Source organism: Pithys albifrons, chromosome 30 (assembly GCF_047495875.1).
Source record: "Pithys albifrons albifrons isolate INPA30051 chromosome 30, PitAlb_v1, whole genome shotgun sequence".
Lineage (NCBI taxonomy): Eukaryota > Metazoa > Chordata > Aves > Passeriformes > Thamnophilidae > Pithys > Pithys albifrons.
Genome location: NC_092487.1, coordinates 953,068 through 964,207, shown reverse-complemented (window position 1 = coordinate 964,207; position 11,140 = coordinate 953,068). Strand labels below are relative to the sequence as shown.

Sequence of the window (11,140 nt, the reverse complement as noted above, 5' to 3'; positions counted from 1 at the left end):
GGGGTTTCTCCAAAGGAACCCCCCAAAGGGACCCCCGGGTGGGGCTGGACTGGGCTCTGCCCCCTCGGAATCTCAGCGAGCCCTCCACGACCCTCGGGGTCTGTCCAGGAGGGACCCCCGAGTGGGGCTGGGCTGGGCTCTGCCCCCTCAGAATCCCAGTGAGAAACTCACGATCCTCGGGGTCTCTCCAAAGGGACCCCCTGGCCGTGACTCAGCCGTGATTGTGGGGCTGAGCCGGACTCTGCCCCCTCGGAATCCCAGCGAGACCCCCTGATCCTTGGGGTCTCTCCAAAGGGACCCCCGGGCTGGGGCTGGGTCGGGCTCTGCCCCTTTGGAATCCCAGAGAGCCCCCCACGATCCTCGAGGTTTCTCCAAAGGGACCCCCGGGTGGGGCTGGGTCGGGCTCTGCCCCCTTGGAATCCTGGCGAGACCCCCACGATCCTCGAGGTGTGTTCAGGAGGGACCCCCGGGTGGGGCTGGGTCGGGCTCTGCCCCCTTGGAATCCCAGCGAGACCCCCGTGACCCACGGGGTCTGTCCAAAGGGACCCCCGGGTGGGGCTGGGCCGGGCTCTGCCCCCTCGGAATCTCAGCGAGACACCCGCGACCCTCGGGGTCTGTCCAAAGGGACCCCCGGGTGGGGCTGGGCCGGGCTCTGCCCCACGGGAATCCCAACGATCCTCGGGGTCTGTCCGGGAGGGACCTCCGGGTGGGGTTGGGCTGGGCTCTGCTCCCTTGGAATCCCGACGAGACCCCCACGACCCTCGGGGTCTGTCCAGGAGGGACCCCCGGGTGGGGCTGGGCTGGGCTCTGCCCCCTCAGAATCCCAGTGAGAAACCCACGATCCTCGGGGTCTCTCCAAAGGGACCCCCTGGCCGTGACTCAGCCGTGATTGTGGGGCTGAGCCGGACTCTGCCCCCTCGGAATCCCAGCGAGACCCCCCGATCCTTGGGGTCTCTCCAAAGGGACCCCCGGGCTGGGGCTGGGTCGGGCTCTGTCCCCTCGGAATCTCAGCGAGCCCTCCACGACCCTCGGGGTCTGTCCAGGAGGGACCCCCAGGTGGGGCTGGGTCGGGCTCTGCCCCCTTGGAATCCCAGCGAGCCCCCCACGATCCTCGAGGTGTGTTCAGGAGGGACCCCTGGGTGGGGCTGGGCCGGGCTCTGCCTCCTTGGAATCTCAGTGAGCCCCCCACGATCCTCAGGGTCTCTTCAAAGGGACCCCCACAAAGCGACGCCCGGGCTGGGGCAGCCGAACCCCACAGCTCAGTGCGGGTTGTAGGACCGGGCTCTGCCCCCTCGGAATCCCAGCGAGCTCCCCCCGATCCTCGGGGTGTCTCCAAAGGGACCCCCAGGTGGGGCTGGACGGGGCTCTGCCCCCTCGGAATCCCAGCGAGACGCCCGCGACCCTCGGGGTCTGTCCAAAGGGACCCCCGGGTGGGGCTGGGCCGGGCTCTGCTCCCTTGGAATCCCGGCGAGACCCCCACGATCCTCGGGGTCTCTCCAAAGGGACCCCCGGGCTGGGGCTGGGCCGGGCTCTGCCCCACGGGAATCCCAACGATCCTCGGGGTCTGTCCGGGAGGGACCTCCGGGTGGGGTTGGGCTGGGCTCTGCTCCCTTGGAATCCCGGCGAGCCCCCCACGATCCTCAGGGTCTCTTCAAAGGGACCCCCGGACTGTGACTCAGCCGTGATTGTGGGGCTGGGCCGGGCACTGCCCCCTCGGAATCCCAGAGAGCCCCCCACGATCCTCGGGAGCTGCTGAACAAGGAGGGACCCCCAGGTGGGGCTGGGCCAGGCTCTGCCCCCTCAGAATCCCAGAGAGCCCCCCACGATCCTCGGGGTGTGTCCAGGAGGGACCTCCGGGTGGGGCTGGGCCGGGCTCTGCCTCCTTGGAATCTCAGTGAGCCCCCCACGATCCTCGGGGTCTCTTCAAAGGGACCTCCGGACTGTGACTCAGCCGTGATTGTGGGGCTGGGCCGGGCACTGCCTCTTCGGAATCCAAGTCAGACCCCCACGATCCTCGGGGTCTGTCCAAAGGGACCCCCGGGCTGGGGCTGGGCCGGGCTCTGCCCCCCGGGAATCCCAACGATCCTCGGGGTCTCTCCAAAGGGACCCCCAGGTGGGGCTGGGCCGGGCTCTGCCCCACGGGAATCCCAGAGAGCCCCCCACGATCCTCGGGGTCTCTCCAAAGGGATCCCCAGGTGGGTCTGGGCCGGGCTCTGCCTCTTCGGAATCCAAGTCAGACCCCCACGATCCTCGGGGTCTCTCCAAAGGGACCCCCGGGTGGGGCTGGGCCGGGCTCTGCCCCCTTGGAATCCCAGCGAGCCCCCCACGATCCTCGGGGTCTGTCCAAAGGGACCCCCGGGTGGGGCTGGGCCGGGCTCTGCCCCCCGGGAATCCCAACAATCCTCGGGGTCTCTCCAAAGGGACCCCCAGGTGGGTCTGGGCCGGGCTCTGCCCCCTCAGAATCCCAGCGAGCCCCCCCCAATCCTCAGGGTCTCTCCAAAGGGACCCCCGGGCTGGGGCAGCCGAGCCCCGAGAGCAACAAACAAACAAATAGTTCCGAATATTTCCCCTCCTTGGGTCCTTTCCCGCCCCTGGGGGGGATGTGGAGGGGCAGGGAAGGTCCTGCTGCTCCCTAAAACTGGCTGTGCCAAAGCCCATGGACCCCCCAGCTGGCACCAAACCCACCCCATGGCACCAAACCCATCCCTTGTCACCCCCCAGCTGGCACCAAAATCCATCCCATGGCACTCCCAGCCCTAAATATTTGCTGGGATTGGGGTCACCAGGCTGGGGGTGCCCACCCATACTGGGGCCACTGGTGCCACCCAGCCCGGGGGTTTGGGGGGCACCACAGGGATGGTATCAGGTTGGCACCACAGTGATGGTTTGGGGGGCACCACAGTGATGGTTTTGGTGGGCACCACAGTGATGGTTTGGGGGGCACCACAGTGATGGTTTGGGGGGCACCACAGTGATGGTTTGGGGGCACCACAGTGATGGTTTGGGGGGCACCACAGTGATGGTTTCAGGGGGGCACCACAGGGATGGTTTGGGGGGCACCACAGTGATGGTTTCAGGGGGGCACCACAGGGATGGTTTCAGGGGGGGCACCACAGGGATGGTATCAGGTTGGCACCGCAGTGATGGTTTGGGGGGCACCACAGTGATGGTTTGGGGGGCACCACAGTGATGGTTTGGGGGCACCACAGGGATGGTATCAGGGGGGCACCACAGGGATGGTTTGGGGGGCACCACAGTGATGGTTTCAGGGGGGCACCACAGGGATGGTTTGGGGGGCACCACAGTGATGGTTTGGGGGGCACCACAGTGATGGTTTGGGGGGCACCACAGTGATGGTTTCAGGGGGGCACCACAGGGATGGTTTGGGGGGCACCACAGTGATGGTTTGGGGGGGCACCACAGTGATGGTTTCAGGGGGGCACCACAGTGATGGTTTGGGGGCACCACAGGGATGGTTTGGGGGGCACCACAGTGATGGTTTCAGGGGGGCACCACAGGGATGGTTTGGGGGGGCACCACAGTGATGGTTTGGGGGGCACCACAGTGATGGTTTGGGGGCACCACAGTGATGGTTTGGGGGGGCACCACAGTGATGGTTTGGGGGCACCACAGTGATGGTTTCAGGGGGCACCACAGTGATGGTTTGGGGGCACCACAGGGATGGTATCAGGGGGGCACCACAGTGATGGTTTCAGGGGGGGCACCACAGGGATGGTTTGGGGGGCACCACAGGGATGGTTTGGGGGGCACCACAGTGATAGTTTCAGGGGGGGCACCACAGTGTTGGTTTCAGGGGGCACTGCAGTGATGGTTTGGGGGGCACCACAGTGATGGTTTCAGGGGGGGCACCACAGGGATGGTTTGGGGGGCACCACAGTGATGGTTTGGGGGCACCGCAGTGATGGTTTCAGGGGGCACCGCAGGGATGGTTTTGGTGGGCACCACAGGGATGGTTTCAGGTTGGCACAAGGGCTGGTGCCCCCCCAGCACCCATAATCCCCCCCACCCTCTAATGAGATCACGCAGCTCGTTAAGCAAAAATGAGGCGTGGGCGAAACCACCCTGGGAAAGCCTGGGGGCAAAAAGGGGGGCACGGGGTGGGCAGTGCCACCCCCCGTGGGGCTATAAATGCCCACGGTGCCAGGGCTGCTCCATCCCCGTGTCCTCAGGGCTGCTGAGCAGGTGAGACTTTGCCCCTTTTCCTCCCAAAACCCACCCCGAGGGGCACAGGGCAGGGTGGGGGGCACAGCCTCTCACCCCCTGTGCCCTCTGTGCCCCCCAGGCTGGCATGGCGTGCCCACTGGAGCAGGCACTGGCTGTGATGGTCACCACCTTCCACAAGTACTCGGGGAAGGAGGGGGACAAGTTCAAGCTCAGCAAGGCCGAGCTTAAGGAGCTGCTGAACAAGGAGCTGCCCGTCTTTGGGAGTGTGAGTGCCCACTGGGCATCCCCCTGGCATCCTCTGGGTATCCGCTGTTATCCCCTGGGTATCCCTGTGAATCCTCTGGGCATCCCCTGGGCATCTCTGGGCATCACTGGGCATCTTCTGGGCTCCCCTGGGAATCCCCATGGCATCTTCTGGGCTTCCCTGGGCATTCCTGGGCATCCTCTGGGCATCCTCTGGGAATCTTCTGGGCTTCCCTGGGCATTCCTGGGCATCCTCTGGGCATCCTCTGGGAATCTTCTGGGCATCCCCTGGAAATCCTTGGGCATCTTCTGTGCATCCTCTGGGCATCCCCTGGGCATCCCTGGGCATCTTCTGGGCATCCTCTGGGCATCCTCTGGGCATCTTCTGGGCTCCCTGGGAATCCTCATGGCATCTTCTGGGCTCCCCTGGGCATCCCTGGGCATCCCTGGGCATTCCCCTGGCATCCCTGGGAATCCTCTGGGTATCCCTGGGCATCTTTTGGGCTCCCCTGGGAATCCCCTGGGCATCTTCTGGGCATCCCTGGGCATCCCTGGGCATCCCTAGGAATCTTCTGGGCATCTTCTGGGCTCCCCTGGGAATCCCCTGGGCATCTTCTGGGCATCCTGTGGGCTTCCCTGGGCATCCCTGGGCATCCTCTGGGCATCCCCTGGGCATCCCTGGGCATCCTCTGGGTGTCTTCTGGGCATCCCTGGGCATCCCCTGGCATTCTTGGGCATCTTCTGGGCTTCCCTGGGCATCCCTGGGCATCCCTGGGCATCCCTGGGCATTCCCCTGGCATCCCTGGGAATCCTCTGGGTATCCTCTGGGCATCCCTGGGCATTTTCTGGGCATCTTCTGGGCATCCCTGGGCATCCTCTGGGCATCCTCTGGGCATCCCTGGGCATTTTCTGGGCATCTTCTGGGCATCCCCTGGCATTCCTGGGCATCCCTGGGCATCCTGTGGGCTCCCTTGGACATTCTCTGGGCATCCCCTGGGCATCTTCTGGGCTCCAGTGGGAATCCACTGGGCATCCGTGGGCATTCATGGGCATCCCTGGGCATCTTTTGGGCATCCCCTGGGCATCCCTTGGGCATCCCCTGAGCATCCCTGGGCATCTTCTGGGCATCCCTGGGCATCCCTGGGCATTCCCCTGGCATCCCTGGGAATCCTCTGGGTATCCCTGGGCATCTTCTGGGCTTCCCTGGGCATCCCTGGGCATTCCCCTGGCATCCCTGGGAATCCTCTGGGCATTCCCCTGGCATCCCTGGGAATCCTCTGGGTATCCCTGGGCATCTTCTGGGCTTCCCTGGGTATCCCTGAGCATCCCTGGGCATTCCCCTGGCATCCCTGGGAATCCTCTGGGTATCCCTGGGCATCCTCTGGGCTCCCCTGGGCATCCCTGGGCATTCTCTGGGCATCCTCTGGGCATCCCTGGGCATTTTCTGGGCATCTTCTGGGCATCCCCTGGCATTCCTGGGCATCCCTGGGCATCCTGTGGGCTCCCTTGGGCATTCTCTGGGCATCCCCTGGGCATCTTCTGGGCTCCAGTGGGAATCCACTGGGCATTCGTGGGCATTCATGGGCATCCCTGGGCATCTTTTGGGCATCCCAGGGCATCCTCTGGGCATCCCCTGGGCATCCCTTGGGCATCCCCTGGGCATCCCTGGGCATCTTTTGGGCATCCCCTGGGCATCCTCTGGGCATCTTCTGGGCATCCCTTGGGCATCCCCTGGGCATCCCTGGGCATCTTTTGGGCATCCCCTGGGCATCCTCTGGGCATCTTCTGGGCATCCCTTGGGCATCTCCTGGGCATCCCTGGGCATCTTTTGGGCATCCCCTAGGCATCCCTGGGCATCCTCTGGGCATCCCTGGGCATCTTTTGGGCATCCCCTGGGCATCCCTGGGCATCTTTTGGGCATCCCCTGGGCATCCCCTGGGCATCCCTGGGCATCTTCTGGGCATCCCTGGGCATCCCTGGGCATCCCCTGGACATCCCCTGGGCATCCCTGGGCATCTTCTGGGCATCCCTGGGCATCCCTGGGCATCCCTGGGCATCGCTGGGAGGAGGAGAAGGAGAAGGAGGAGGAGGAAAGGAAAACTCTCCTTTCAGAGGGAAGAAAATGCTCCTTCCAAAAGGAAAGGGAAAATTCTCTTTCCAAAGGGAAAGGAAAAATTCTCCTTCCAGAGGGAAAGGAAAAAACTTCCTTCCAAAGGGAAAGGGAAAACTTCCAAAGGGAAAGGAAAATCCTCTTTCCAAAGGGAAAGGGAAAATTCTCCTTTAAGAAGGAAAAGGAAAATCCTCCTTCCAGAGGGAAAGGAAAAAACTTCCTTCTAAAGGGAAAGGAAAATCCTCCTTCCAGAGAGAAAGGGAAAATCCTCTTTCCAGAGGGAAGAAAATCCTCCTTCCAAAGGGAAAGGGAAAACTTCCAAAGGGAAAGGAGAATCCTCTTTCCAAAGGAAAAGGAAAATCTTCCTTTAAAAGGGAAAGGGAAAATCCTCCTTCCAAAGGGAAAGGGAAAATTCTTCCAAAGGGAAAAGGAAAACTCTCCTTCCAGAGGGAAAGGAAAATCCTCTTTCCAAAGGGAAAGGAAAACTCTCCTTCCAGAGGGAAAGGGAAAATTCTCCTTTAAGAAGGAAAGGGAAAATCCTCCTTTCAAAGGGAAAGGGAAAAACTTCCTTCTAAAGGGAAGAAAATCCTCCTTCCAAAGGGAAAATGCTCCTTCCAGAGGCAAGGAGAAGATCCTCCTTCCAAGGGGAAAGGGAAAAATCTTCCAAAGCAAAGGAAAACTCTCCCTCCAAAGGGAAAGGAAAATCCTCTTTCCAAAGGGAAAGGGAAAAACTTCCTTCCAAACGGAAAGGGAAATCCTCCTTCCAAAGGGAAAGGAAAACTCTCCTTCCAAAGGGAAAGGAACAAACTTCCTTCTATAGGGAAAGGAAAATGCTCCTTCCAGAGGGAAAGGAAAATCCTCCTTCCAAAGAGAAAGGGAAAAATCTTCTTTCCAGAGGGAAGAAAATCCTCCCTCCAAAGGGAAAATGCTCCTTCCAAAGGCAAGGAAAACTCTCCTTCCAAAGGGAAAGGGGAAATCCTCCTTTCAGAAGGAAAGGGAAGATCCTCCTTCCAAAGGGAAAGGAAAATCCTCTTTCCAGAGGGAAGAAAATCCTCCCTCCAAAGGGAAAATGCTCCTTCCAAAGGCAAGGAGAAGATCCTCCTTCCAAAGGGAAAGGGAAAACTTCCAAAGGGAAAGGAAAACTCTCCCTCCAAAGGGAAAATCCTCTTTCCAAAGGGAAAGGGAAAATCTTCCTTAAAAAGGGAAACTGAAATCCTCCTTCCAGAGGGAAAGGAAAAACCTCCTTCTACAGGGAAAGGAAAACTCTCCTTCCAAAGGGAAAGGGAAAATTCTCCTTCCAAAGGGAAAGGGAAAACTTCCTTCCAAAGGGAAAGGGAAAGGGAAAATCCTTCCAGAGGGAAGAAAATCCTCCTTCCAAAGGGAAAATGCTCCTTCCAGAGGGAAAGGAAAACTCTCCTTCCAGAGGGAAAGGAAAATCCTCTTTCCAAAGGGAAAGGAAAATCTTCCTTTAAAAGGGAAAGAGAGAATCCTCCTTCCAGAGGGAAAGGAAAATTCTCCTTTAAGAAGGAAAGGGAAAATTCTCCTTTAAGAAGGAAAGGGAAAATCCTCCTTCCAAAGGGAAAATCCTCCTTCCAGAGGCAAGGAGAAGATCCTCCTTCCAAAGGGAAAATGCTCCTTCCAGAGGGAAAGGAAAAACCTCCTTCTACAGGGAAAGGAAAACTCTCCTTCCAAAGGGAAAGGGAAAATTCTCCTTCCAAAGGGAAAGGGAAAACTTCCTTCCAAAGGGAAAGGGAAAGGGAAAATCCTTCCAGAGGGAAGAAAATCCTCCTTCCAAAGGGAAAATGCTCCTTCCAGAGGGAAAGGGAAACTCTCCTTCCAGAGGGAAAGGAAAACTCTCCTTCCAAAGGGAAAGAAAACTCTCCTTCCAAAGGGAAAGGAAAATCCTCTTTCCAAAGGGAAAAGAAAATCTTCCTTTAAAAGGGAAAGAGAGAATCCTCCTTCCAAAGGGAAAGGAAAATTCTCCTTTAAGAAGGAAAGGGAAAATCCTCCTTCCAAAGGGAAAATCCTCCTTCCAAAGGGAAAATGCTCCTTCCAGAGGCAAGGAGAAGATCCTCCTTCCAAAGGGAAAGGGGAAACCTCTTTCCAGAGGGAAGAAGATCCTCCTTCCAAAGGGAAAGGGAAAATTCTCCTTTAAGAAGGAAAGGGAAAATTCTCCTTCCAAAGGGAAAATCCTCCTTCCAAAGGGAAAATGCTCCTTCCAGAGGCAAGGAGAAGATCCTCCTTCCAAAGGGAAAGGGAAAAATCTCTTTCCAGAGGGAGGAAGATCCTCCTTCCAAAGGGAAAGGGGAAAACCTCTTTCCAGAGGGAAGAAGAAGATCCTCCTTCCAAAGGGAAAGGAAAACTCTCCTTCCAGAGGGAAAGGAAAATCCTCTTTCAAAAGGGAAAGGAAAATCTTCCTTTAAAAGGGAAAGAGAGAATCCTCCTTCCAGAGGGAAAGGAAAATTCTCCTTTAAGAAGGAAAGGGAAAATCCTCCTTCCAAAGGGAAAATCCTCCTTCCAAAGGGAAAATCCTCCTTCCAAAGGGAAAATGCTCCTTCCAGAGGCAAGGAAAAGATCCTCCTTCCAAAGGGAAAATGCTCCTTCCAGAGGCAAGGAGAAGATCCTCCTTCCAAAGGGAAAATGCTCCTTCCAGAGGCAAGGAAAAGATCCTCCTTCCAAAGGGAAAGGGAAAAATCTCTTTCCAGAGGGAGGAAGATCCTCCTTCCAAAGGGAAAGGGGAAAACTCCTTCCAGAGGGAAGAAGATCCTCCTTCCAAAGGGAAAGGGGAAAACCTCTTTCCAGAGGGAAGAAGATCCTCCTTCCAAAGGGAAAGGGGAAAACTCCTTCCAGAGGGAAGAAGATCCTCCTTCCAAAGGGAAAGGGGAAAACCTCTTTCCAGAGGGAAGAAGATCCTCCTTCCAGAGGCAAGGAGAAGATCCTCCTTCCAAAGGGAAAGGGGAAAACTCCTTCCAGAGGGAAGAAGATCCTCCTTCCAAAGGGAAAGGGGAAACCTCCTTCCAGAGGGAAGAAGATCCTCCTTCCAGAGGGAAAGGGGAAATCCTCCTTTCAGAGGGAAGAAGAAGATCCTCCTTCCAAAGGGAAAGGGGAAAATCTCTTTCCAGAGGGAGGAAGATCCTCCTTCCAAAGGGAAAGGGGAAAACCTCTTTCCAGAGGGAAGAAGATCCTCCTTCCAGAGGCAAGGAGAAGATCCTCCTTCCAGAGGGAAAGGGGAAATCCTCCTTTCAGAGGGAAGAAGAAGATCCTCCTTCCAAAGGGAAAGGGGAAAACTCCTTCCAGAGGGAAGAAGATCCTCCTTCCAAAGGGAAAGGGCTGGAAGGGGAAGTTGGGGCCACCCCAAAGCTCTCCCCCCTCACCCCCCCACTGTCCCCCCTTTCCCTCCCGGCAGAAACAAATGGACGAGGCGGAATTCAAGCGGTTGGTGAACGACCTGGACCACAACAAGGACAGCGAGGTGGACTTCAAGGAGTACGTGTGTTTCCTGGCCTGCATCACCATGGCCTTCAACGACTTCTTCAAGGACGACCCCAGCCGGCAGCACCGCAGGAAGTGACGCCCCGGGGTGGCCCCGAGGGGCTCCAATAAAAGCTTCGCCCACGGCTGAGGGTGCGGTGTCGGTGTGGGGTGGTGGGGATGGGGTGGTGGTGCCTCCAGGGGATCAGGGAATGGTGGAATGGTGGAAGCAGTTGGGTGGGGAGAGGCCTCTGAGATGGTCAAGTCCAACCCAATCACAGAATCCTGGAATCAGTTGGGTGGGAGAGACCTCTGAGATGGTCAAGTCCTGGAATCAGTTGGGTGGGAGAGGCCTCTGAGATCATCCAGTCCAACCCTTGATCCAACCCCACTGGGATCACCAGCCCAGGGCACTCAGTCTCACATCCAGTGTCACCTTGAACACCTCCAGGGATGGAGAATCCACCATCATGGAATCATAGAATCAGAAAATCATGGAATCAGTTGGGTGGAAGAGGCCTCTGAGATCATCAAGTCCAACCCAATCACAGAATCCTGGAATCAGTTGGGTGGGAAGAGACCTCCAAGATCATCAAGTCCAACCCAACCACAGAATCCTGGAATCAGTTGGGTGGGAGAGGCCTCTGAGATGGTCAAGTCCAACCCAATGACAGAATCCTGGAATTAGTTGGGTGGGGAGAGACCCCTGAGATGGTCAAGTCCTGGAATCAGTTGGGTGGGAGACACCTCTGAGATGGTCAAGTCCAACCCAACCACAGAATCCTGGAATCAGTTGGGTTGGAAGAGACCTCTGAGATCATCAAGTCCAACCCAACCACAGAATCCTGGAATCAGGTGGGTTGGAAGAGACCTCTGAGATCATCAAGTCCAACCCAACCACAGAATCCTGGAATCAGGTGGGTGGGAAGAGACCCCTGAGACCATCAAGTCCAACCCAATGACAGAATCCTGGAATCAGTTGGGTGGGGAGAGACCCCTGAGATGGTCAAGTCCTGGAATCAGTTGGGTGGGGAGAGGCCTCTGAGATGGTCAAGTCCAACCCAACCACAGAATCCTGGAATCAGTTGGGTTGGAAGAGACCTCTGAGATCATCAAGTCCAACCCAACCAC

At 58.0% G+C, this 11,140-nt stretch overlaps 1 protein-coding gene across 1 annotated transcript; it reads left to right on the top strand.

Moving 5' to 3' along the window:
• The first annotated feature begins 406 nt into the window (after positions 1–406).
• On the top strand, positions 407–10,109 carry LOC139683933 (protein S100-A2-like). Its single transcript, XM_071579457.1, has 3 exons — positions 407–447; positions 4,304–4,450; positions 9,945–10,109. Exons 2-3 carry the CDS (start codon positions 4,310–4,312, stop codon positions 10,107–10,109), a joined length of 306 nt encoding a protein of 101 aa, XP_071435558.1. The 5' UTR covers positions 407–447; positions 4,304–4,309.
• The last annotated feature ends 1,031 nt before the right edge of the window (positions 10,110–11,140 follow it).

Coding starts and splice junctions, on each gene's coding strand:
- LOC139683933 (XM_071579457.1), top strand. CDS start 4,310: ATGGCGTGCCCACTGGAGCAGGCACTGGCTGTGATGGTCACCACCTTC. Junction 4,451..9,944: donor AGCTGCCCGTCTTTGGGAGT/GTGAGTGCCCAC, acceptor CCCTCCCGGCAG/AAACAAATGGACGAGGCGGA.